Source organism: Notothenia rossii, assembly GCF_949606895.1.
Source record: "Notothenia rossii genome assembly, chromosome: 4".
Classification (NCBI taxonomy): Eukaryota; Metazoa; Chordata; class Actinopteri; order Perciformes; family Nototheniidae; genus Notothenia; species Notothenia rossii.
The window spans coordinates 46,895,730-46,920,007 of record NC_136902.1 but is presented as its reverse complement, the minus strand read 5'-3'; the positions used below and the strand labels follow the sequence as shown (position 1 = coordinate 46,920,007).

At 39.4% G+C, this 24,278-nt stretch overlaps 1 protein-coding gene across 3 annotated transcripts; it reads left to right on the top strand.

The window, feature by feature from the left end:
- Positions 1–11,022: 11,022 nt before the first annotated feature.
- LOC307036781 (N-lysine methyltransferase KMT5A-like) lies at positions 11,023–21,469 on the top strand. Of its 3 annotated transcripts, XM_079677404.1 has the most exons (10): positions 11,023–11,485; positions 11,604–11,766; positions 11,961–12,153; positions 12,842–12,910; positions 13,233–13,301; positions 13,624–13,692; positions 14,015–14,083; positions 14,406–14,474; positions 14,797–14,865; positions 20,895–21,469. In XM_079677404.1, the coding sequence occupies exons 1-10, from the start codon at positions 11,362–11,364 to the stop codon at positions 20,934–20,936; spliced, it is 936 nt and encodes a 311-aa protein (XP_079533530.1). In that variant the 5' UTR covers positions 11,023–11,361; the 3' UTR covers positions 20,937–21,469. The 3 variants fall into 3 exon arrangements, with proteins under 3 accessions (XP_079533530.1, XP_079533531.1, XP_079533529.1); XM_079677405.1 differs by lacking the exon at positions 14,797–14,865; XM_079677403.1 differs by lacking the exons at positions 11,023–11,485; positions 11,604–11,766; positions 11,961–12,153; ... (4 more) ...; positions 14,406–14,474; positions 14,797–14,865 and adding exons at positions 16,806–16,877; positions 16,957–19,006; positions 19,208–19,294; ... (1 more) ...; positions 19,667–19,699; positions 20,214–20,282.
- The last annotated feature ends 2,809 nt before the right edge of the window (positions 21,470–24,278 follow it).

Below are 24,278 nucleotides of genomic sequence, written 5' to 3'. Positions count from 1 at the left end.
TCTGCTAATTGTTAAAACCCGTATTGATTAGCCCAAAGGGAGATGTGCATCAGATACAAGACAGTTGAAGCCTTGTAGAATTAATGATTTATCTCCTACAGACCCCAAAAGAGGCCTTGAGACTTAGGTCACCCAGCAGTAAATGAGATAGAGGTCCTTTTGAGCTTATCAATAAAATGTATTCATTCCTAGTAAGCTGACTTTGGGGTGAAGGGAAGTTCAGGGAAGCCATTAAGCTATAAGAACAATTAACTTCTGTTAAAGATACATGATACGATGTTTGTGTGTGTTGAAAATGTTTAGGGGGAATGAGTATGTGTCCTGTCAAAGAGTCCTCTGTCATGACTCCAAATCATTGATTGGGGGATCTGCCTGAGGGCAGAGGGACAGAAACACACACACACACACACACACACACACACACACACATACACTGTGAAGCAAACGATGGAATCAACAAACTGACTTACTACCTGGGATCCCGCCCAGAAGGGAAACCGACCAATGGAACACTGCCAACTCACTGTCTAGCTCGCTCAGAAGTGAACTCTGTGTATAAATGTTGTGATCATTTTGAAGATCGGGGCTCTTGTTTCTGACTGGCCGTTCCTGAGACATGTCTCACACGGTGGTAGAACCTGAGCCCGGAGTACTCTGCAGAGTGCTTCGTGATTCGGTGATGTATTTGTATGTTTTACCATTAAAGCAGATTATTGTTTAACCCTTATCCTGGCTGCTTTGAATTTGTCCTTCTTTTGAGAACCCGCTCATATAGGAACAGCGCGGAGCAGAGATTCTGCCCCAACAGGACTCAGTCCTGGCTGATTTCCCCTGTGTATGCTGCTTGGGACGTATGTGCCAATGCCATCCAAGCATGCACAGCTCATGTTTAGAGGAACCTTAAAGAAAGGCATCAGTAAAGTGGAGCTTCTGTATAAAAGCAATGTAAAGATTTGTATTGGACAAATCGCCGAATTCTGGGGGTTTCAGCGGCCAACACTACCAGCTGAAAATAAGCAGCCGGAGATATTACTCCAATCGCCTCTGTAAACACGGCTCCAGCTGCGGCCGCGGGTGTGTGTGTAAATACCTCCCTGTATCTGTGTGGCTGGGGAAGTGCAGCTGAGAGGGAGAAAGTCACAGCTTTTTGTCTATAGCTTTAACTCACACCACCGCCGTCTCTATTACAAACGAGATGGTCTAAAAGCACTCGTTGTTTGTGACCGTTTTCTACGTGCATGGTAAGACGGGGCAGCGCGAGGTGCGTGCATCACCCGATGCGCCACAGTTCCCTATACATTGCTAGAGGAGCTGGTGCCGGTCCGGGGTGCATACATAAAATTATAGGCTAATTAGACCCTCCAGAAAAACGCGATTCTGCGATCGCAGAATTTACCGCATAATCAGCAAAATGGCGCAGATTTTCAAAAGGCCGCATATTTATCAACAGGTCGCATAATCCCCGCATTTTTCCACACAAAATTGAGAATTTTTTTTTAACTCTTCTTGACGTGAAGTCATCAGCTCGCGCATCACAGAATGTAAACAACACTGCATAGAGTGAACGTGTGGAGCTCACACGATAGAGAAAACACAAAGATGAAAAAATCGAATCCATCTCATTTACCAACGAACATTTCTACTAAAGACCGGGCAAAAAGTGGGGGGAAACTATTCTGCACCCCATGCAAATGTGTGTTGGAGCATAAGAGAAAATTGACGGTGGCGACCCACTTTGATTCATTCAAACATTCGAAAATGCTTTCTGCTTCTGCGGACAAGAAAGCCATTCAACTCACGTTCACCGAGGCATCAACCTCCAAAACCCTTTCGAGGGCTACAAGAAACGAAGTGAGTAGCCTACAAGATTGAAGCTGGTCAGATAACGAACGAGTAAATGAAAACAGAATGAGGCGGAGAAGTGTGTGTGTGTGTGTGTGTGTGTGTGTGTGTGAGATTAAAATAGCCCAATTGCTTTTACAATAAATAAACATTGAATGTGTTTAATTGAATATTAAAGGGGTTTAACGTTAGTGGCAGGTTGTGTGTGACAGAGAATAAATAAGACAGCCCAATATTTTTATTTTTTAAAATTCTTTTCCCCCGCAATTTCGCAACTTTCCGCATATTTCGCAACTTCCTGCAATTTCACCGCATAAAATCACATAAAAACCCCGCATGTTTAATCGCATAATCAAGGAATTTAGCCCGCATAATCAAGGATTTTTGCCCGTGTTTTTCTGGAGGGTCTAGCTAATTGATCAAGGGTGGTGAGGGAATGTTCCGGTTTTGGGACAAAATTAACATGGGATCACTCCGGTCATTGTACGTACTTCGTCTCACTGGAATATTAACGGTCAGATTGAATACAACATCGACCCAATTTCTGTTTTGAAAGTGACAAAACACTGTTCCACAAATTGAAAACAATTAAACAATGTTTACCCAGGATTCAGGCACCTTCCCTGGCTTGTAAAATGCGGTGATGCGCCCTGGAGGTATCAGACTATTTAAAACATGTATACCCAGGATTCAATCACTTTTCCTGGCTTGTAAAGTGCTGTGAAGCAGCTTGTTCTCTGGGTGCAGTTTGGGTGCAAGAGCCATGTGCTGCGAGGAGCTCTCCGGGTGCGCTCTATTCACACCACTTTCCCCCAGGTTTCAGAGACTTATTGCTGGGTAGAAAAGCCATGTGCATCACCCTGGATCTCTGCCTATGTGCCTGTGAGTCTGAGACCCTAACAGCAGTGGCTCTGCTGTTTTACCTTCTTGTACATTTTGTGAGTCAAATGTTAACGAAATGGACTCATTTCTGTCCATATCGTGAGTCAAATGTTAACGAAATGGACAGATTTCTGTCCATATCAGCGGCTGTTGAATTAAAACAGTTTAATGCACTTTTAACACTCATGTACCCACGATTCGAGCTCCTTTCCTGGGTAATAAAGTGAGATGAAGCAGCCTGTCCTCTGGGTGCGCTCTGTGGGTCCCACAGCCTGCTTCTCCGGGTTGCTGGAGAGTCATTTTCAGGCTCCTCTCCACAGTTGTCCCCCTAAAAATGATTTGTAATCATTATCTTTGCATTTAAATTATTTATTTTATCATTAATATGGTTCCCTAACACAATGCACATAGTCTGGAGCTCACTGGGGTCCTGCATATGCTTTAATCAGGCGTTTTAACACTTTCTTCCACGAAAATGATTTGTATTCACTATCATGGGGTTATATACAGTGGGGCAAAAAAGTCTTTAGTCAGCCACCAATTGTGCAAGTTCTCCCACTTAAAAAGATGAGAGAGGCCTGTCATTTTCATCCTAGGTACACTTCAACTATGAGAGACAGAATGGGGGGAAATAATCCATGAAATCACATTGTAGGAGTTTTAATGAATTAATTGGTAAATTCCTCTGTAAAATAAGTATTTTGTCACCTACAAACAAACAAGATTTCTGGCTCTCACAGATCTGTAACTTCTTCTTTAAGAGCCTCCTCTGTCCTTCACTTGTTAACTGTATTAATGGCCCCTGTTTGAATTCGTTATTAGTATAAAAGACACCCGTCCACAACCTCAAACAGTCACACTCCAAACTCCGCTATGACCAAGACCAAAGAGCTGTCAACGGACACCAGAAACAAAATTGTAGACCTGCACCAGGCTGGGAAGATTTAATCTGCAACAGGTAAGCAGCTTGGTGTGAAGAAATCAACTGTGGGAGCAAGTATTAGAAAATGGAAGACATACAAGACCACTGATAATCTCCCTCGATCTCGGTCTTTCAGCATGACAATGATCCCAAACACACTGCACGAAGAAGTGGCTTCATAAGAAGCATTTCAAGGTCCTGGAGTGGCCTAGCCAGTCTCCAGATCTCAACCCCATAGAAAATCTTTGGAGGGAGTTGAAAGTCCGTGTTGCCCAGCGACAGCGCCAAAACATCACTGCTCTAGAGGAGATCTGCATGGAGGAATGGGCCAAAAATACCAGCAACAGTGTGTGAAAACCTTGCGAAGACTTACAGAAAACGTTTGACCTCTGTCATTGCCAACAAAGGGTATATAACAAAGTATTGAGATGAACTTTTGTTATTGACCAAATACTTATTTTCCACCATAATCTGCAAATAAATTCTTTAAAGATCAGACAATGTGATTTTCTGGATTTTTTTTTTTTTCTCATTTTGTCTTTCATAGTTGAGGTATACCTAGGATGACAATTACAGGCCTCTCTCATCTTTTTAAGTGGGAGAACTTGCACGATTGGTGGCTGACTAAATACTTTTTTGCCCCACTGTAAATGAAATTCCGGGTAATTCGGAGCACAATTGTACATTTTACGATTTAAATGTATTTGTATTATATATGTTTGGGCTATAAAAGTGACATTTTTGGGTGACTTTGTCAGTTTATGGAGCTTATCCCACAAATCCTGGAGGTTCCAGGCCGAATTTGGGAGCTCATAGGCGGCCTGCCATGCGCCCCCACCCGTGGAAAGAAGAACAAATTAAAGAAAACGGTCAATTATATCTTAAAATAATAAAAAATGATGTTTTAAAAAACAAATTGAAATTATTTCTAAGTGCCAACGGAGAAGGGGCTCAACAAAGCTCAACCTTTCTTACCAAACTTTAAGTTTTTTAACTGGTCTCTGGAGGAACGTAAGGGGAGTTGGCAGGGGACTCTACCCGCATTATGAGGCGCTATTTTCGGATACTTTTTTTCATTTTCACCCCTTTTCTATGGATCTCCAAAAAGTTAACTTATGGCGCATTTCCACCGCAGGCCTTGCTCGGTTTGGTTAGGCCTTATTAGGCCCGGCTCACTTTAATGCTGCGCTTCCATTACAGTTTAGGAGCTGGGGCAGTAACTATAGTAACGCGGTGTAGGCGGAGCCGTGACATCATCTTCAATGAGCACCCGTGAGCACCCCAGAAAAAACAACATCAGCCGTTAGCTGTTTGCACTCAAGCTCCTCCCTATTTGTTCAGAAACTAGACAAAAGTTAAACAAGTACAAACCATTGACTGTCTGTGTCATGGCGAATACAGTCGCTGGTTTATTTATGTCTGTATAGGCCGTTGTGAGTGTGGACGGTCGGAGCATATAGCCTATATTGCGTTAGCTTAGCCGATCTCCATTTAGACAACAAATCAAATCAAGTTTTATTTATATAGCACATTTTAAACGATTTTTGGTCGAGCCAAAGTGCTGTACATATAATACAAATACCCTACAGTAAAGACACTTTACAGCAAATACAACAGCACAGTTTGTGCAGAATATCAGTATGAGAAAATGACACCCTCTGTCCTTAGACCCTCACATCGTACAATGAAAAACCTCCGGAGAAAAACCCACAGTTTAAAGGGGAAAATGGGAGAACAGACTCTACACACATTGTGAGGACCTATTTTCGGATACTTTTTTTCCTTTTCACCCCTTTCGTATGGATCTCCAAAAAGTTAACTCAGACTTTTTTCTGAGTCTGGAGGAAAGTGAGGAGAGTTGGCAGGGGACTCTACCCACATTGTGAGGACCTATTTTCGGATACTCCAAAAAAGTTAACTTCGACTTTTTCTGAGTCCGGAGGAAAGTGAGGAGAGTTGGCAGGGGACTCTACCCGGTGTATCCCTGTGTGTGATACAGGGATGGCTCTGCAGTGGAGATAGTGGGCCTGTGTAAATCTATTGTACGATGGATTGTGAAACTGCACAACAATGGGCACTTCCCCTATGCAGTAGGGCTGCAACAAACCACTAATTTGATAATCGATTAATCTATCGATTAATGAAACGATTAATTGACTATTTGGACTATTACTGTATGCCTTGCACAATTTCTCAAACACTCTTATTTAGCTTGAGGTTGTTTTAGGCATGTGGAAACTAACAATGAAGACAATAAAGATGAATACTTGATTCAAAAATACATATATTATTAAATTAACTTAACAAATTGTGAACAAAACTAGAAAATGCATTTCCTGCAGAAAATGCGTGCGAATGCGAACATTTATGGCTGAATTCACCTGAAAATGCAGAAAAAGCTGAATATGTTATTAGCTGAATGGTAGCTGCTTTTAGCTACAAAAATGCAGAAAAAGCTGAATATGTTATTAGCTGAATGGTAGCTGCTTTTAGCTACAAAAATGTAGAAAAAGCTTAATATTTAAAATATTGTCCTGAAATAGCTGAATAAGTTAATAGTTGAATAGTTTGTGCAGCTGAAAGTAGGCTGAAGGAGTTAAATATCAGATGTAGTATAAGTTCAAGTAGCATTATATCTATAGGGCTTTTCTTTTGAAGGGGTGTATGGTTTTGGAGAGTGTGAGGTGTAGAAAAAATAAACGAGATGTCTGACTTCAATCAATGGGAGGTTCACTCATAAAAACAATGGTTAGGTGGGCAAAGGCCTTTGGCCTGTGTGTGTGTGTGTGTGTGTGTGTGTGTGTGTGTGTGTGTGTGTGTGTGTGTGTGTGTGTGTGTGTGTGTGTGTGTGTGTGTGTGTGTGTGTGTGTGTGTGTGTGTGCACCTTTGTTAATTAAGAGGACTTTTGGTATGAATACACACCGACATTAGCCAGACATTTTGTATTAACAGGACAGGGTCGGTGTCCTGCTAATAAATAAAAATTCTAAAAGTGTAGAAGTGTTTCTATATGTGTAGAAAGCTTAAATACCCCAAAAAAAAAAAAAGACCTTTTTATTCACAAAACCCAGAAATTGTGTATTATCTGTGTGTCAGAACAGCGCTCGTACAGCTGGTTTTGGGTATTGCACCCGCTCATGAATATTCACACAGAAGGAGCTCTGATTGGCTGACTGCCGGATGGTCCTGACAATTCATGTTTCTGTGAAAAATGCTGTGTTTGTAATAATAATAATAATAATAATAATAATAATAATAATAACATAATAATAATTAATTATTATTATGTTATTATTATTATTATTATCATTATTATTATTATTATTATTATTATTATTATTATGTCTAATACTACCTACATTTCATTGCACCTTTACTATAGCTTTTATCTGATAATATACTTTAAGGGACTCAGTGTTTTAGTAGTCCATATCGGTATTTGTCTCAAGACCACTTTTTTGAGGTCTTGTCTTTGAATTGACTGCATTTTACCATTGTATTATTTCATTCTTAGACAAGGCTGAATTTATACCAAGACTGCTCAAGATCTTAACTGCAGGGATATTACATAACTTCCATTGTCAGATGTAATTGTTTATTTGTTATTTATTGTTATTGGATATAAAAATGCATGCCCAACATAGAGTACACCACCTTGTGCCCTTAGTAAAAATGTGGATGTTGTTTTGTCAAAGTAGTCCTTCAATATAAATAAATGCTCACAAAATGGTTCAGAAATGTAAAATCAGGATATACATATCTCTCTCCGAACACATATCTATCATTGCACACATAAATGTGTATTGTTTTATGTAAATGTGAAAAATTCCACATTTATCCACATTTTTTATCAGCACATGAATATTTATTGCTTTTTATGTATAAAGTGCTCTGCATTTCATACACGAAAGGCTAGTTTGTGAATGCAGGTTGAATAGTTTCTATATAAATGTAACAACACAAAATATATCTTTAATGAAAATTAGTAACACTTGAATTAAAATTCTTGTGGATATCTATTACAAACATTCTTGTGTGGATCTAAAACATTTTTAGAAACAAACCACATTTATGCAGATAGAGAAATGTATATGTAAATCCTCATTCTACCATGTGTGAATCATTATGTGTGCATTTATTTATATTGTGACTGATCCATAGTCCACGCTGCCCGTCCCCCCGTCATATGTAGAACAATATTGAAAATTGTATTGTGTTAGGTGGATGGTAAAACATAGACAAAGAGTGCTGAATTAAGATTGTAAGACTAATTTCAGCTCATTAGCGTCTGTTTGTATTTGTTTGCTCAAAGCAAACAACATTCCCACTCATACGACACTCATCTCTGCAATACTTCTAGAATAGAATTGGGAGGGATGAAACCCTCTTTAATAGTCTCACATGCAGAGCACACAGCACACAGTGAAATTTGGCCTCTGCATTTAACCCATCCTAGTACCAGGAGCCTAGTACTAGGAGCAGTGGGAAGCTAGTGGGCAGCTAGTGTACAGCGCCCGGGGAGCAATGAAAGTGAGGGGGTAAGGGGGGTGTCCGGTACCTTGCTCAAGGGCACCACGGCAGAGCAGGAGGTGAACTGGGACCTCTCCAAGTAGTGGTCCACACTCCATATTTTAGGTCTGGTCTGGGACTTGAACCGGCGACCCTACGGCTCCCAGTCCAAGCCCCCTATGACTGAGCCACTACCCATCCAACACATTTACAAACCGAAATTCAGGTGAAGTTAGGATTTTGTGTAAAACATAAATAAAAACAGACTACAATGCTTTTCTAATTGTTGTTGACCTATATTCAGTTGAATCCACTACAAATACAAGATGTTTAATATTCAAACTGATAAACTGTTTAATATTCTTTCATTTTGAATTTGATTACTGCAACACGTTTCATAAAGCTGGGACAGTGTCAACAAAAGACTGGGAAAGTTGAGGAATGCTACAAAAATCCCAGTTTGGAACATTCCCCAGGTCAACAGGTGAACTGGAAACAGGTGAGTGTCATGATTGGGTATAAAAGAAGCCTCAAATATTTTCAAGCAAGGATGGGGCGAGGTTCCCCACTTTGTGAAGAACTGCGTGAGCAAATAGTCCAACAGTTTAAGAACAACGTTTCTCAACGTACAATTGAGAGGAAATTAGGGATTCCATCATTCTGGTTTGGTGTGAAAGTGGCAACAGAGAACTGTTCGGGCTCCGTGCTGGTTCAACAGCGGTTCGCAATTGGTTCTCAATGTTGAACCAGTTTGCTTTTCCGCTGACCAGAGCCTCCTGTATGAGCTACGTCATCACGTCGCTGTTAACGCCGCGGCGTAAAGCCTACATCACAACAACAATGGCGTCTTACATCGGAGCTGTGCTTCTGTTGCTCTTAAGCTTATGAAGCATGATTGAATTGAAGAACAACTTGTGCACCTTTCAGGGATTCAAACTTGTTGTTTTGGAACCCCCTCTTTAGTTTTTCACCTGCTGGGCCCAGAGTAAAATGCTTTGGTGAGCATAAACTAGAGGGGAACAGCAAACACCAGTGTGATTTTGGTGAAGTTGTGACTATCTTGGACAAAGATATAGGGGGGGGGGGATCCAAATCCGGCAGCACCTGCTCTGCTGGATTTGGAAGCCCCTCTTTAATTTTGTACCTGCTGGGCCCAGAGTAAAATGCTTTTGTGAGCACACACTAGAGGGGAACAGGCAACAGTGTGATTTTGGTGACGTTGTGACTGTCCTGGACAAAGTTGTAGGGGGGGTGCCATATCTAGCAGGAGAAATACCTGCTCTGCTGAACATGTTATGTAGAGAACAGTGCAGATCTTCCCTATTGACACCAGTAAAAACCTAGTCTAAAATAAGGAACATTAATAGTGTGATAGAGGCACAGATATAAGATCAATAATACACTTTATTTTAGGGCACCTTTCAAAACATTCAATGTCACTTCAAAATAAAATAAAAAATAAAATATGAGTGGCATTACAATACAAACATGTGTTGAGTAGGAAATCACAGAGGACAATCACATTCAAAGGAGAAATTAAAGTGAGTGAAGCCAGTTTGAAAAAAATATTTTTGGGGCTTGATTGAAAATAACACATTGTCTGACATTATCATATATGTTATATCATTACTGTTATATAATTGCTTACTATTCGTGGTTATCAAGTATCAGACACTTAAACAACAGCGAAGGTTTTAAGAAATAGGACTATACTGACAAATTACATATTATCCTGTCATTGTCTGTGCTGAAGGAGGAACATAACAGAGTGGGACTACACTTAAAAACGGAAGTTTGTTCCAATACGAAGATTGTGACAGATCTGAAAAGTGTCCTTAAAACGAGCCTCCTCGCAATTGTATGCACATTATTTATTCAACCGTTTGCTGTTTAATCTGATGGGAAATAAATATATCATTCAAAAGATGCGCGTCCTCGCGAACAGGGCTTCAATCTACGGCAAGGCTTCAATCTACGGCATAACACCGGCATTGCTGACTCTTCTCAGCCTCTCAAATCATATTAAATTGATCCTTTTTCCATTAAAGGGAAACACTGCTTTAGCAAGGGAGCACCACGTTCCCAGCGGGTAACCACGAAAATTATTTCAGTGTCCGGCCCGGGCCGAGCAGGCATCATCATATGTCCGAAAAATAGGCAGAGTATCCGGATTACATGGAGCTCAGCTCAATGTTACAATAAGTTATAATTTACTTTTAATAAGGTAACTTTACCTTTGTTTACATGCATCCAATCATGAATGTATACATTTGCCCTTAATAATATTTTGACGTTTGGGAATCAGCATTCCGTGGAAATTCACAAGGGGGAGGGACTCCCCGGACTGCGGTGGCAGTGAGGCCATATTCGCATTTCATTCCCAAGACGTCACAAGTTCAAGGTAGGACTGGTGTAAAAAATTAAATGACACTGCTAATGTTATCTTTTAATTCTTGTTTCGAAGCTTGTCACTGTTTTTATATTGGAAGCTTGTTGAAACTGTATGGAATGACAGGTTTTAGGGTAAAACGTTAGCAGCTACGGCTAATGCTAGCTTATTTGGGGACACATGTCAGCATTCATCTAGTCAGTAGGCCTACATTTGCGTTTTTTATTCCAAATAATGTTATTTAAGGCAGTTTTTTCCATACATTTATTGAGCAAGCATTTGTAGATAATATTGATGAGTTTAATTCATCCTGGTAAGTTCCAACTCCATGTGAGTTGGAACTTAAAAGTAAAAGTAGCATGCTTCACAGACATAGCATGCTTCACAGACATAGCTGTTAGCCCGTTGCTGTGTTAACAGTGAACTATGCTCTGATTAAGTTGATGAAATATCTCAGATATTTAGCCTGATTGCTGACTGTTACCTATGTTATTGCCGTCTTATAATCACAGCTTTCCATGTCTTACATTTGTCTGCACTTTTCAAGCTGTTAGCTGCTGGAAGCAGCCAGTTAGTTAGCCATCTGTTTCTGCATCTGAATTTAAAGTTCATTTAAACCCATACAGCGTAACAGCGTTAACACTGGTTGAGATTTTGAGGGAAGCATCCAGTGAAAATATGAAGCTGAACAGTTTATTTAGTTTATAGATGCCAAATGCAGTGACTTATCAGCCATTGTTACACATATTAAGCTGTTTCAGTGGCATGGCTTTCATAGATAATCAAAGGTTCTGTTTTCTCACCAACAGTGAAAATAATGGATATGACATCAGCAAGACCTCGGAGAGCAAAGATTAAACCGCGAGAAGAGGCTGCACATTTTTCATCCTTGTGCAAAGACAAGGATGGATTTGATGTGAAATTCATCAATTCCTATAAAGGTGAGTGACAAAAGTATTTTGTCACTATTTTGTGTACTATTCTTGTCATGAGCATGACAAATGTGTATTGTTTTTTAACCTCATCACTTCTCCTGACCCATCCTCTGATCTTTGTTAGGTCGAGGAGTTTTCAGCTGCCGACTGTTTCAAAATGGAGACTTCCTCATTGAATACAGAGGGGAAGTCATTACAAAGTCTGAACGTGAAAACCGGCATAAACTATATCATAATGCACTCAAGGTTTTCATGTTCGACTTTCGTTTTAATGGACAAGAGTTATGGTAGGTAAATATTGTAATGTTATTTCTAAATGTGTAGTTACCCAGACATACAAACACTGCTATATTGATGTTAAGTTGGGCATACAGTGTACATTTTGAGACTTTTTTTGTCTATATGTATTTAATCTAATGCTAGTTTGCTGTGGTTGTAATACTGTTAGTTTGTAATCAGAATTGTGTCCTTGCCCAATCAGTGTTGATGCTGCCAAAGAGGACAACTCCCTAGGGAGACTTGTCAACGATGACCATGTGAACCCGAACTGCAAAATGAAATTGATCAAAGTGGATGGAAAGCCCCATCTTTGTCTTTTTGCACTCAAAGACATCAGTCCCGGACAAGAGATAGCTTATGACTACAGCGATTCTGATTGGCCATGGAGATGCAGGGTAATTATGAATGGTGTCTTGTATCATCACTGCTATGTAAATCTATCATTTAACACTATTTTCACAATAAACTTAGCTCTGCCATGTCCAATATGTTAGTCACATGGAAAATTGAACAGTTCTATAAGAAATGCTATTAATACATAAGATGATTTTAAATTATGGCCATTGACTTGATGACCTGTTATTGAACTATGAGGTGTATATTGTGTGTTAACTCACAACAAGAGCCAGTAAAGCATTTGTGTACTACTATGGATGTTTAGTGATTCAACTTGGTCCTTCTTCATCCCCAAGATTTCCACTGAGACTCTGCATGAAGATGCTGCCATGACATCTGAGTCCCTTTGTGATGACATTCAACAGGTGAGTTAACCACAATTCAATGTTGGTATTAGTTACATGTTTATTTCCAGTTATAAACCATGTAGACTGGATTTGAATTGTGAGGTTCGATACACAGGTCCTGTGTATCACTCTACTGGACCGCTTTAGACATTAAGAGGACTGTGTGTCAATGCCTTTTTTCTTCTTACTGTTAAACTGAATGATCATACTCTTTAGATATTACATACTATAATCAGTGTCTTTCTACATGATTGTGTTAACTCACAACAAGAGCCATTAAAGCATTTGTGTACTACTATGGATGTTTAGTGATTCAACTTGGTCCTTCTTCATCCCCAAGATTTCCACTGAGACTCTGCATGAAGATGGTGCCATGACATCTGAGTCCCATTGTGATGACATTCAACAGGTGAGTTAACCACAACTCAATGTTGGTATTAGTTACATTTTTCTTTCCAGTTATAAACCTTGTAGACTGGATTTGAATTGTGAGGTTCGATACACAGGTCCTGTGTATCACTCTACTGGACCGCTTTAGACACTAAGAGGACTGTGTGTCAATGCCTTTTTTCTTCTTACTGTTAAACTGAATGATCATACTCTTTAGATATTACATACTATAATCAGTGTCTTTCTACATGATTGTGTTAACTCACAACAAGAGCCAGTAAAGCATTTTTGTACTACTATGGATGTTTAGTGATTAAACTTGGTCCTTCTTCATCCCCAAGATTTCCACTGAGACTCTGCATGAAGATGCTGCCATGACATCTGAGTCCCATTGTGATGACATTCAACAGGTGAGTTAACCACAACTCAATGTTGGTATTAGTTACATGTTTCTTTCCAGTTATAAACCATGTAGACTGGATTTGAATTGTGAGGTTCGATACACAGGTCCTGTGTATCACTCTACTGGACCGCTTTAGACACTAAGAGGACTGTGTGTCAATGCTGTTTTTCTTCTTACTGTTAAACTGAATAATCATACTCTTTAGATATTACATACTATAATCAGTGTCTTTCTACATGATTGTGTTAACTCACAACAAGAGCCATTAAAGCATTTGTGTACTACTATGGATGTTTAGTGATTCAACTTGGTCCTTCTTCATCCCCAAGATTTCCACTGAGACTCTGCATGAAGATGGTGCCATGACATCTGAGTCCCATTGTGATGACATTCAACAGGTGGGTTAACCACAACTCAATGTTGGTATTAGTTACATATTTCTTTCCAGTTATAAACCATGTAGACTGGATTTGAATTGTGAGGTTCGATACACAGGTCCTGTGTATCACTCTACTGGACCGCTTTAGACACTAAGAGGACTGTGTGTCAATGCCTTTTTTCTTCTTACTGTTAAACTGAATGATCATACTCTTTAGATATTACATACTATAATCAGTGTCTTTCTACATGATTGTGTTAACTCACAACAAGAGCCAGTAAAGCATTTGTGTACTACTATGGATGTTTAGTGATTAAACTTGGTCCTTCTTCATCCCCAAGATTTCCACTGAGACTCTGCATGAAGATGCTGCCATGACATCTGAGTCCCATTGTGATGACATTCAACAGGTGAGTTAACCACAACTCAATGTTGGTATTAGTTACATGTTTCTTTCCAGTTATAAACCATGTAGACTGGATTTGAATTGTGAGGTTCGATACACAGGTCCTGTGTATCACTCTACTGGACCGCTTTAGACACTAAGAGGACTGTGTGTCAATGCCTTTTTTCTTCTTACTGTTAAACTGAATGATCATACTCTTTAGATATTACATACTATAATCAGTGTCTTTCTACATGATTGTGTTAACTCACAACAAGAGCCATTAAAGCATTTGTGTACTACTATGGATGTTTAGTGATTCAACTTGGTCCTTCTTCATCCCGAAGATTTCCACTGAGACTCTGCATGAAGATGGTGCCATGACATCTGAGTCCCATTGTGATGACATTCAACAGGTGAGTTAACCACAACTCAATGTTGGTATTAGTTACATGTTTCTTTCCAGTTATAAACCATGTAGACTGGATTTGAATTGTGAGGTTCGATACACAGGTCCTGTGTATCACTCTACCGGACCGCTTTAGACATTAAGAGGACTGTGTGTCAATGCCATTTTTCTTCTTACTGTTAAACTGAATGATCATACTCTTTAGATATGACATACTATAATCAGTGTCTTTCTACATGATTGTGTTAACTCACAACAAGAGCCAGTAAAGCATTTGTGTACTACTATGGATGTTTAGTGATTAAACTTGGTCCTTCTTCATCCCCAAGATTTCCACTGAGACTCTGCATGAAGATGCTGCCATGACATCTGAGTCCCATTGTGATGACATTCAACAGGTGAGTTAACCACAACTCAATGTTGGTATTAGTTACATGTTTATTTCCAGTTATAAACCATGTAGACTGGATTTGAATTGTGAGGTTCGATACACAGGTCCTGTGTATCACTCTACTGGACCGCTTTAGACACTAAGAGGACTGTGTGTCAATGCCTTTTTTCTTCTTACTGTTAAACTGAATGATCATACTCTTTAGATATGACATACTATAATCAGTGTCTTTCTACATGATTGTGTTAACTCACAACAAGAGCCAGTAAAGCATTTGTGTACTACTATGGATGTTTAGTGATTAAACTTTGTCCTTCTTCATCCCCAAGATTTCCACTGAGACTCTGCATGAAGATGGTGCCATGACATCTGAGTCCCTTTGTGATGACATTCAACAGGTGAGTTAACCACAACTCAATGTTGGTATTAGTTACATGTTTCTTTCCAGTTATAAACCATGTAGACTGGATTTGAATTGTGAGGTTTGATACACAGGTCCTGTGTATCACTCTACCGGACCGCTTTAGACACTAAGAGGACTGTGTGTCAATGCCTTTTTTCTTCTTACTGTTAAACTGAATGATCATACTCTTTAGATATTACATACTATAATCAGTGTCTTTCTACATGATTGTGTTAACTCACAACAAGAGCCAGTAAAGCATTTTTGTACTACTATGGATGTTTAGTGATTAAACTTGGTCCTTCTTCATCCCCAAGATTTCCACTGAGACTCTGCATGAAGATGCTGCCATGACACCTGAGTCCCACTATGGGTTCAACATTGGCCATGGCGGATTTGTCTTGCCTCCTTTATAATAAACAATTAACGAATCTGGTCGGGATAATCAGTATTTTATTACATTTGGGGAGTGCCAAATTTGCTGTACCGGATGGCACAGACCTTTATATTTATCATTTTATTTTATGAATGATACGGACGTTTTTAATAAGTAACCGCTGCTCTACTGCAAAGGCGTAGTGCTGCGAGTAAAGACGGAGAGAGTTGCCGTTGATTAGTTAACACACTTGCTTATTGCTTATAGATAATATGTTCAAACACTTGGAGTAATTCCCTCTCTTGTGCGGAAAAAGTACACGTTTGGATTAATGTTGTGTTGAAGTTCATTTATCAGATAAATATGTTGTTTTTACAAAGGGGAGAAGGAAAATGAAGTCCTTTTTTTAATGTTGTATTTGACATTTCTGACCAGGAAAAAGAAACCAAGGAGCTGTTGGTTATTCTTGTGATTATGTTAAATTTTAGCTATGTACAAGACGCTTATTTAAGATATATTTACATGGGGACAATATTATTTCAATTGAAGTTAAAGTACATTTAGTATTTTAGTCACATCTGCACTAGCTTACCTGTCAACCCATTTAAGATTAAAATTAAGTCGGAGACAATGTTTTAAATTGCAAGAGTAAAGTATTTTTTATTGTTATTTCATAATCAATGTTTTTTGTCCACAGAACTGTAAACATGAGTTGGTCTCCTCAGTTGTACCAAGCTTGTACAAATGTGCCAGGTGTCGTGGACCCTTTGCTCCCTTGAAGTGGTTTGGTGTGAGATGTAAAAGTGAGTATTTTGTTTTGATAAATAAATGGTGTCCATGAATGCTCAACCATACATTTTATTATAATGGATTTTTTTCTGTCCGAATGTTGTTTTTGTCAATGGAAGTTTATCATTTCAATTTGACCTGCTTTTTAAAATATGGAATTGATTTCTATTTTATTCTCACACTGATGATAAAAAAGTAAAGGAAAAAACTACATAAATGCTACATTACAAAATACTATATTTGTAGAGGGCAACAACTTCTTTGTGGTGATTAAATCTGCCTCTGAGAATAAAAAGAGTGAGTCAGTAAGTCAAATGCTTACTTCACTTGTACAATATTTTTGAAACTCAATAGTAATGACTTTGTAATGCTCTGTTTAGTTTGCTCCTGCTTCTGGCACAAATCCTGCTATGATCAAGAATCGAAGATGAAACTGAAAACACAGCAATTTGTGAGTTGGTTCTCTGAATTAATCTTAAAGTTGTGCACTTAAAGGCTCATGGTAATAATACTCCCTTTCTTTATATCAGGATTTCAAAGAACCAACTTCAGATGAAGCTACATCAGAGGAGGAGGAATATGTACCAGATTCTTATCCAGACAGTTATTCGGATAGTTCATTGGAATTGTTAATCGAGCCTCCAAAAAAAGTTACTAAAATACAATCTATTGAAGCGTCGTGCAGTGAGTCTGCATCGAAGAAGACAGAAAAAAGGCACATTCTAGGAGGTTTCATGGAAGAAGAGGAAAAAACTTTGCCTAACGATGCCGTCAGCACAGCGCACCTTGAAAAGATTTGTAGAGAAGCCAAACAAGCACTCGTATTAGGAGTTCAGGCTAAAGACAATGCTACCGTAACATCTGTTAGGGAACGAACCGAAGCTTCTGAAGATCAGTGCTTACTTTCAAACAAACCCTCTTCTGTAAGCCACAAAACGTTTTGCTACATTTGTGGAAAACCACAGTCAAAATTTACACGTCACTTGAAAACCCATGAGAAGACAAATGTGGATGTTGCTCGAGCTTTAGCACTCCCAAAGGACTCAAAAGAACGTACGAAAATACTCAACAAACTACGGAACAAAGGGAACTATGAACACAATAAAGAGGTTTTAACAAGTGGGTCCGGTTTGCTGAAACTTAGACGCAAATCAAAGAAAGAGTATGATTCAAAAGACTATGTGCACTGCATGTATTGCCAGGCTTTGTATCTTCGGAAAGATCTGTGGCGCCATGTACGGATATGTTCTTTAAAGCCCGTGGAAGCCAATGCAGGGTCAGGAAGAACTAGGGTCTTGTCAATGGCCAGTATGGCGGACTCGACATTGTGTCAGCAGATATCACCAGGTGTTTGGAAGCTGTTAACTGCGATGAAATCTGATGACGTTTCTGCTGCTGTCCGCAGCGACTTCTGCATTCTTCAACTGGCCCAGTCATTCTTCAACAAACATGGACAGGATCCCACCAAATACGATTATATTCGACAGAAACTCAGAGAAGTTGGAAGACTTCTTCTCACGCTGCGCAAAGAATTTTCCATACAAACCCTTGAGGATGCTGTAAGACCTGCCAACTTCCATGTGGTCATCCGTGCTGTCAAAAGAGTGTCTGGATTTGAGGAAGAAAAGCACTTCTACCAAACTCCAAGCCTAGCACTTAAGTTGGGCCACTCATTGCGAAAGATATGTGACATCATAAACTGCAGAGCTCTGATGGCAGAAGACAGTGAGCTTATAAAGTCCACCCAGACTTTTCAAACATTGTATACCTCAAAGTGGTCTGAACTTGTCTCACACACAGCTTTGACAACCTTAAATGAGGCACACTTCAACAAGCCATCTACTCTGCCTTTTACAGCAGACGTCCAACTTCTCCACCAACATCTGGAGAAAACCGCAAGTTTAGCATATGAGGAGTTAGAAAAGACGCCATCACCACATATCTATGCTAAACTTTGCAAAGCAACTCTGGCAAAGATAATACTCTTCAACCGAAGACGTGGAGGAGAAGTGTCAAAAATGCACGTCAAAGGCTTTCTCGAGAGGGACACAAGTGCCTTACACAAGGATGTTGCCGCTGGACTTTCAAAGTTTGAACAAAAACTTTGTAAACATTTTAGTCGTGTGGAAATTAGGGGGAAAAGAGGGCGCAAAGTTGCTGTTCTGCTATCACCAGACATTGTTGATGCTTTAAAACAACTCTTAAGCAAAAGAAAAGAATGTGGAATTCCAGAAGACAACTATTTCTTGTTTGCAAGACCTCAATGTTTGACTCCTTACAGAGGACAGGACTGTCTGAGGATTTATGCTAATGAATGTGGCGCCAAGAACCCCGAACTTCTGAGGTCGACAAAGTTGCGCAAACATGTTGCAACTTTGTCCCAAGTCTTGAACCTCAAGAACCATGAGTTGGACCAAGTTGCTGACTTCCTAGGACACGATATTCGTGTCCACAGACAGTATTACAGGCTCCCAGAGGCAACAACCCAGCTGGCAAAAATATCGAAACTCCTCCTAGCCATGGAGAAAGGGTCCCTCCAAGATCTTCAAGGCAAAACACTAGAAGAGATTCAAATAGAAGGTATTACTATTTTAAAGTTATTTAAAGGATTACAAGCACTGTGAACAGTCATTTACTGAAGCAAAATGTAATATATAGACAACCTTTAGAAATCCATCATTATAACTTTAGCATTCATCAAGCTTCAGATTTATCACAATTCTAAAAAATGGTAATTTGCAATGCTAAACGTCTTTGATGCTAAAAGTTTTATTTTGACAGATAACTTGGACTTGACTGATATCGGGGAAAGTGAAGACAGTGAGGCGGAAGAGGAGGATCCTGTCCCACATCTAAAGACAAATATGGGTAAATGAATGTAAATATACAAACATCAAATTATTAAAATCCAAATAAGAATAGTAGATTATGGCCGCACAGTCTGTGTGGGCATCTTAAATATCTTAAATAGTAGAACTGTTTAACTGATTTATCTCATATTTGAATTGGCACCAACCTGTTCACATCACATGACCAATTATATTGACCTTTACTAACATTTGCAGGGATGGAGACAGCAAGGCATCCTGTTGAGGAACCTCCAGGCACCTCAGATGGTAGGACCGCCCCCCCACCTCAGTCCTTCAGTATACTCAGATATTTTAATGTAATTGCATGTAGGCTAAGCAATGTTACTGAAGGTTACCATGCGTTTTCTAATATTATATTATCCATTTTCAGATATTGATTCCGCCCTAGAAGGCCCTTCTAAAGGTATGAAAGGAAGAGACGTTTTTAACTAGCAAGTATATCTCAAATGAGGGCTTTTAGTCATCTTTGGTTCAACAACAGATTTATATTCAAGAGTTGAGAAGCTTTATTTTACCTTGGACTACTTTCTGGTCAGATAATTGTCCTTCAAACATTCATCCCCATCTCCATTTTCCAATGATTTTCCAAATCACTCAAATTCATTCATTAAGTGCAACACACATTTCCTCCCGTCTTTTACATTTTCAATTAAATTCAAAGGCTTTATTGTCACATGCACAGAAGCTAAAGTGTAGTCTGGCAGTGAAATTATTGCGTCCCAATCCCCTCCAACAATGCAACATAGTATATACAGGGGCAGTTCCATCCTGGTGATGTGCTGTGCAGTTTTCACCACCCTCTGTAAAGCCTTTTACAGAGGGTTTTGTAATCATGTAATAACATAATAGCTGAAATGAAGATTGAATATTTACACAAATCTCTTGGTTAAGATGGATGTTTTCTTCTTCTTTTCTAGCATTGAACACAAATGCAGATGAGAATGACAAGGAGCCTAGCAGGAGAGGGGACATGCATGAGCCACCTGGTAAATGTACACAACACATACACAAAATGCTACTACCAATGAGTCACTTTCTCAAGCATGGAGGTTAAACCCTGGTTCAGGTTATTGTGAAGCATTAAACGTTAAAGCCATGAACTGCATTTTTCTGTTAAACTGGAAGATTTGAGTTTATCATGACCAAAAATTTAAAGAATATGGTTTCCTGAAACTATATTGTTACATGCGTCTTTTTCCTGTTAAGTCATTTAAAAACATAGTGAGGACGAAATACAAGTCTCAGAAAACTTGATCCTGTAAGTACTATTATTATGTCAAATACTAACCTTAAGCTGCGTAAGTTTAAAAAAAAAATGTAACCCTACATACAGAAGAATCATTCCTGCAAGCTCTGCACAGTTAGACTTACAGATGTTTATATATGGCAAAGAGCAAGCATTAGCATTTGATCCCTACATGCTATTGTTCAGAACCAGCACAATATAAGAAATTGGAAGAAAGAAAGCCGGAAAGACAGTTCGATGGCTTCATCCCAAACCCATTTGTAGTTATAGTTTTAGTAAGTAGCATAATACATCTTAAATAAAATACGTGTTAACGTGTTTACCATTGACTGATCTCTTTTTCTGTTTGTAGAGTCACTTGAAAATGCTGTGGAGAGGAATCCTAGCAGGATGAAAAAACAGAAGTGGTCTCCAAAAGAGGTGGCAGCAGTTTTGAGACACTTTAATGCACACATTGCCAAGGGGAAATTGGCGACAATGATAGAATGCAGACAGTGCCAAGCTACAGAGCATCCTATTCTGGCTGGTCGCTCTTTGCAAAATGTTAGAGACTTCGTCAGGAACCAAGGCACGACTCAGAAGAAGAAAGCACTGCTACAAAAAAGATGACATTTAATCGAACATGCAGTGAGGACAGTTCACAGTTAAACTTGAATTATTATGTTACATGTAGGAGCAATGTTTTATTATAAGGATAATTACAAGATTAAAGCTGTTATGTTAGGAGAATAAAAATGAAATCATTCCGGGGGCTGAGGGGTTGTTGCAGCACATAGTTATATTGAAGGATTGGAACTTCACGGATCAAACACTCATAAACCAAACGTTGCTAAAACAGAAACTAACTACCGTAATAAGGTAAACAACTATCCACAATCCAATTTCATCAAAACAACTTCACACCCGCCGCCCTCTGAGCTGGACAAATCACACAGGTGTCTCTCTGCAGCCAGAGGAGAGAGGAGGGGTCAGGGACCGTCTACGAAGATACTATACTCAATAACTCCTCAGTTGCTTACACTACACATGCAAGTCTGCGGAAATAGGTGGTTTTAGTAGTTTATTTGCAGTATTTTTTTTCAGTGTTGCACTTTGTAGACGGTCCCTGACCCCTCCTCTCTCCTCTGGCTGCAGACAGACACCTGTGTTATGTGTCCAGCTTGGAGGGCGGCGGGTGTGAAGTTGTTTTGATGAAAATTGGATTGTGGATAGTTGTTTACCTTATTACGGTAGTTGTATTTTAGCAACGTTTTGTTTATGAGTGTTTGATCCGTTCCAGTTCCAATCTGTCAATATAACTTCCTTGAAGATCTGCTGCAACGACCCCTCAGCCCCCAGGATAATTTCATCTTTATTCTCCTAACATAGCAACTTTAATCTCGTAATTATGAGTTTATTCTCCTATCTTTTCTTTTTTGTGTGGTCCTAATCCTCTGTTGTTCCAAGGTGGAAGGAGAGTTATATGTTTCAAATAATGAAGATTTAGTCTTCGCTCAATTTTCATGTGAGAAAATGTTACTGTATGTGAAAATAACCATTAAACTTGGCTCATTGTTCACTGTGCAAGGTGCAATACGCCCTTTTGTGTCAGCTTTTAAAAGGTAATGCTCCAAGTAGATGAGCAGTCTTGTAGGGCAAATAGCATTTTGTATTAGTGATAAACCAGTTCCGTCACTTTGCTATAAAATCGGTTCTTTTCATATTGATGATGTAATTGCAATTAGCAGTGGTGCAAATATAAGCATTTACTTGCAAATGTTTTTAATTCGTCTCGGAAGACCTGCTTGTAGTATACCCCTCTGGAGAGTATTAGAATGTGGTTCTACATTTGCATGAAAACAACAGATTGGAAACAGGAGGCAAGCAATAACTAAAACACATAAACATACATATACATTAACATACTTTTAAGCTATATATCTATGGTGCACTATATTGTCTCATATTAAAATATTACATCACAAATCAGGTATTCCTATGCTGTTGTGCAAAACATTTTGTCCCTTTATAAAAGGTTTGTTTTTGTAATGCACAATCCAACACTTGTTTGTGTAAAGTTATGTTCCATTAAATCATGTTTGCCCCTTTAATACACTTCAGTGACATGTTTGTGTGTTGTATAGCTACTGTCCTCCCAAATAACCATTGTGTCATGGGCGGGGCTTATGCAGCTCATTATCTGCTGTCCTCCTAATTAAGCATGGTGTCAGGTTGTTGTATTTTGAGTTGTGCTATGTGTATTGGACATTTGAAGTGGGATTTGTGTTGTATGGCTCAAAATAGATTTTTTGATATTCAAAACATCTTTGTAAAGCTAGTGGAAAGGGGTGTCCTTCTAATGAAGGAAAAAACGTGTTTGGGTCAAAGTGTCCTTCTAGTTCACAAAAACCAGTAGGGGTGTGTGTGTGTGTGTGTGTGTGTGTGTGTGTGTGTGTGTGTGTGTGTGTGTGTGTGTGTGTGTGTGTCTCATTCACTGTCCCTCAGGTTGTGGCATGTGTATACATATTGGGCAGCAAGGTGTGCCTTGTCTCCTTCTCCTAGGAGTACTCTCAGTCTTGAGAGGTCATCAACCTCCTTGAAACCTGGGATTACAGAGTTCAGCTTGTTCCAGTAAATGCTCCTTACTTGGTTGAATGTTTGGCACTTCAGGAGGAAGTGCATCTCTGTCTCAGTCTCACCTGTCGTACAGTGACCACATGTTCTGTTCTCTTTTGGTTGCCAGGATCTTTTGAGTCTTCCTGTTTCGATTGCCAGTTTGTGGTCACTGAGCCTGTACTTGGTTAGGATCTGTCTCTGCTTTCTATCTCTGACAGTAGAGAGATACTCTGCCAGCTCATACTTTCTGTTTAGAGCCAAGTAACATTCTAATCTACTTTGGCTTTTAGTTTCTTCTTCCCAATGTTGTAAATAGTTGTCTTTACATTGTGTTATAATGCGTTTGACTTTGATTGGTGTTTGGAGAGCAGTGTTGTTGAGAGACTGGTCAGAGTGGCTCTGAGAGGGGGCAGCTAGCCTCAGCACCAGCTGACATAGGGGACTCTTCTCTGGGGTTAGCTCTTGGCTTTGGAGGGCTTTGGAGTGGAGGGTGTCTCGGGGGCTGGACCTAAGGTGGCTAAAGAATGTCAGTGCTCTCTTTTGAGTGTTAATGATCAGTGGGTATCTGCCTAATTCTGCTCTACATGCATTTGTTGGTGTTTTTCTCTGAACACGTAAAATGTATCTGCAGAATTCTGCATGTAAAGACTCTGTTGGATGTTTGTCCCAGCGGGTATAGCTCTGGTGACTGAGTGGACCCCATACTTCACTATCTTACAGCGCAATGGGCTGGATCACACTATCAAAGATTTTGAGCCAGATTTTAATTGGAATTTGGACATTATAAAATGTTCTCTTAATTGCATTTAGAGCTCTTCTGGCTATTTCTTTGAGTGCATTCACTGCCATGTTGAAACTTTCTGATGCTGTTATGGTTAAACCGAGGTAGGTGTAACTCATACTATGTTCGATGATATGATTATTTATGGTAAACTGGTATTTTAGACCCTCCAGAAAAACGCGGGCCAAAATCCTAAATTATGCGGGCTGAAATCATTGATTATGCGGGCTAAAATCCTTGATTATGCGATAAAAATGCGGGGTTTTTATGTGATTTTATGCGGGAAAATTGCGGGAAGTTGCGTAATATGCGGAAAGTTGCGAAATATGCGGAAAGTTGCGAAATATGCGAACAGTTGTG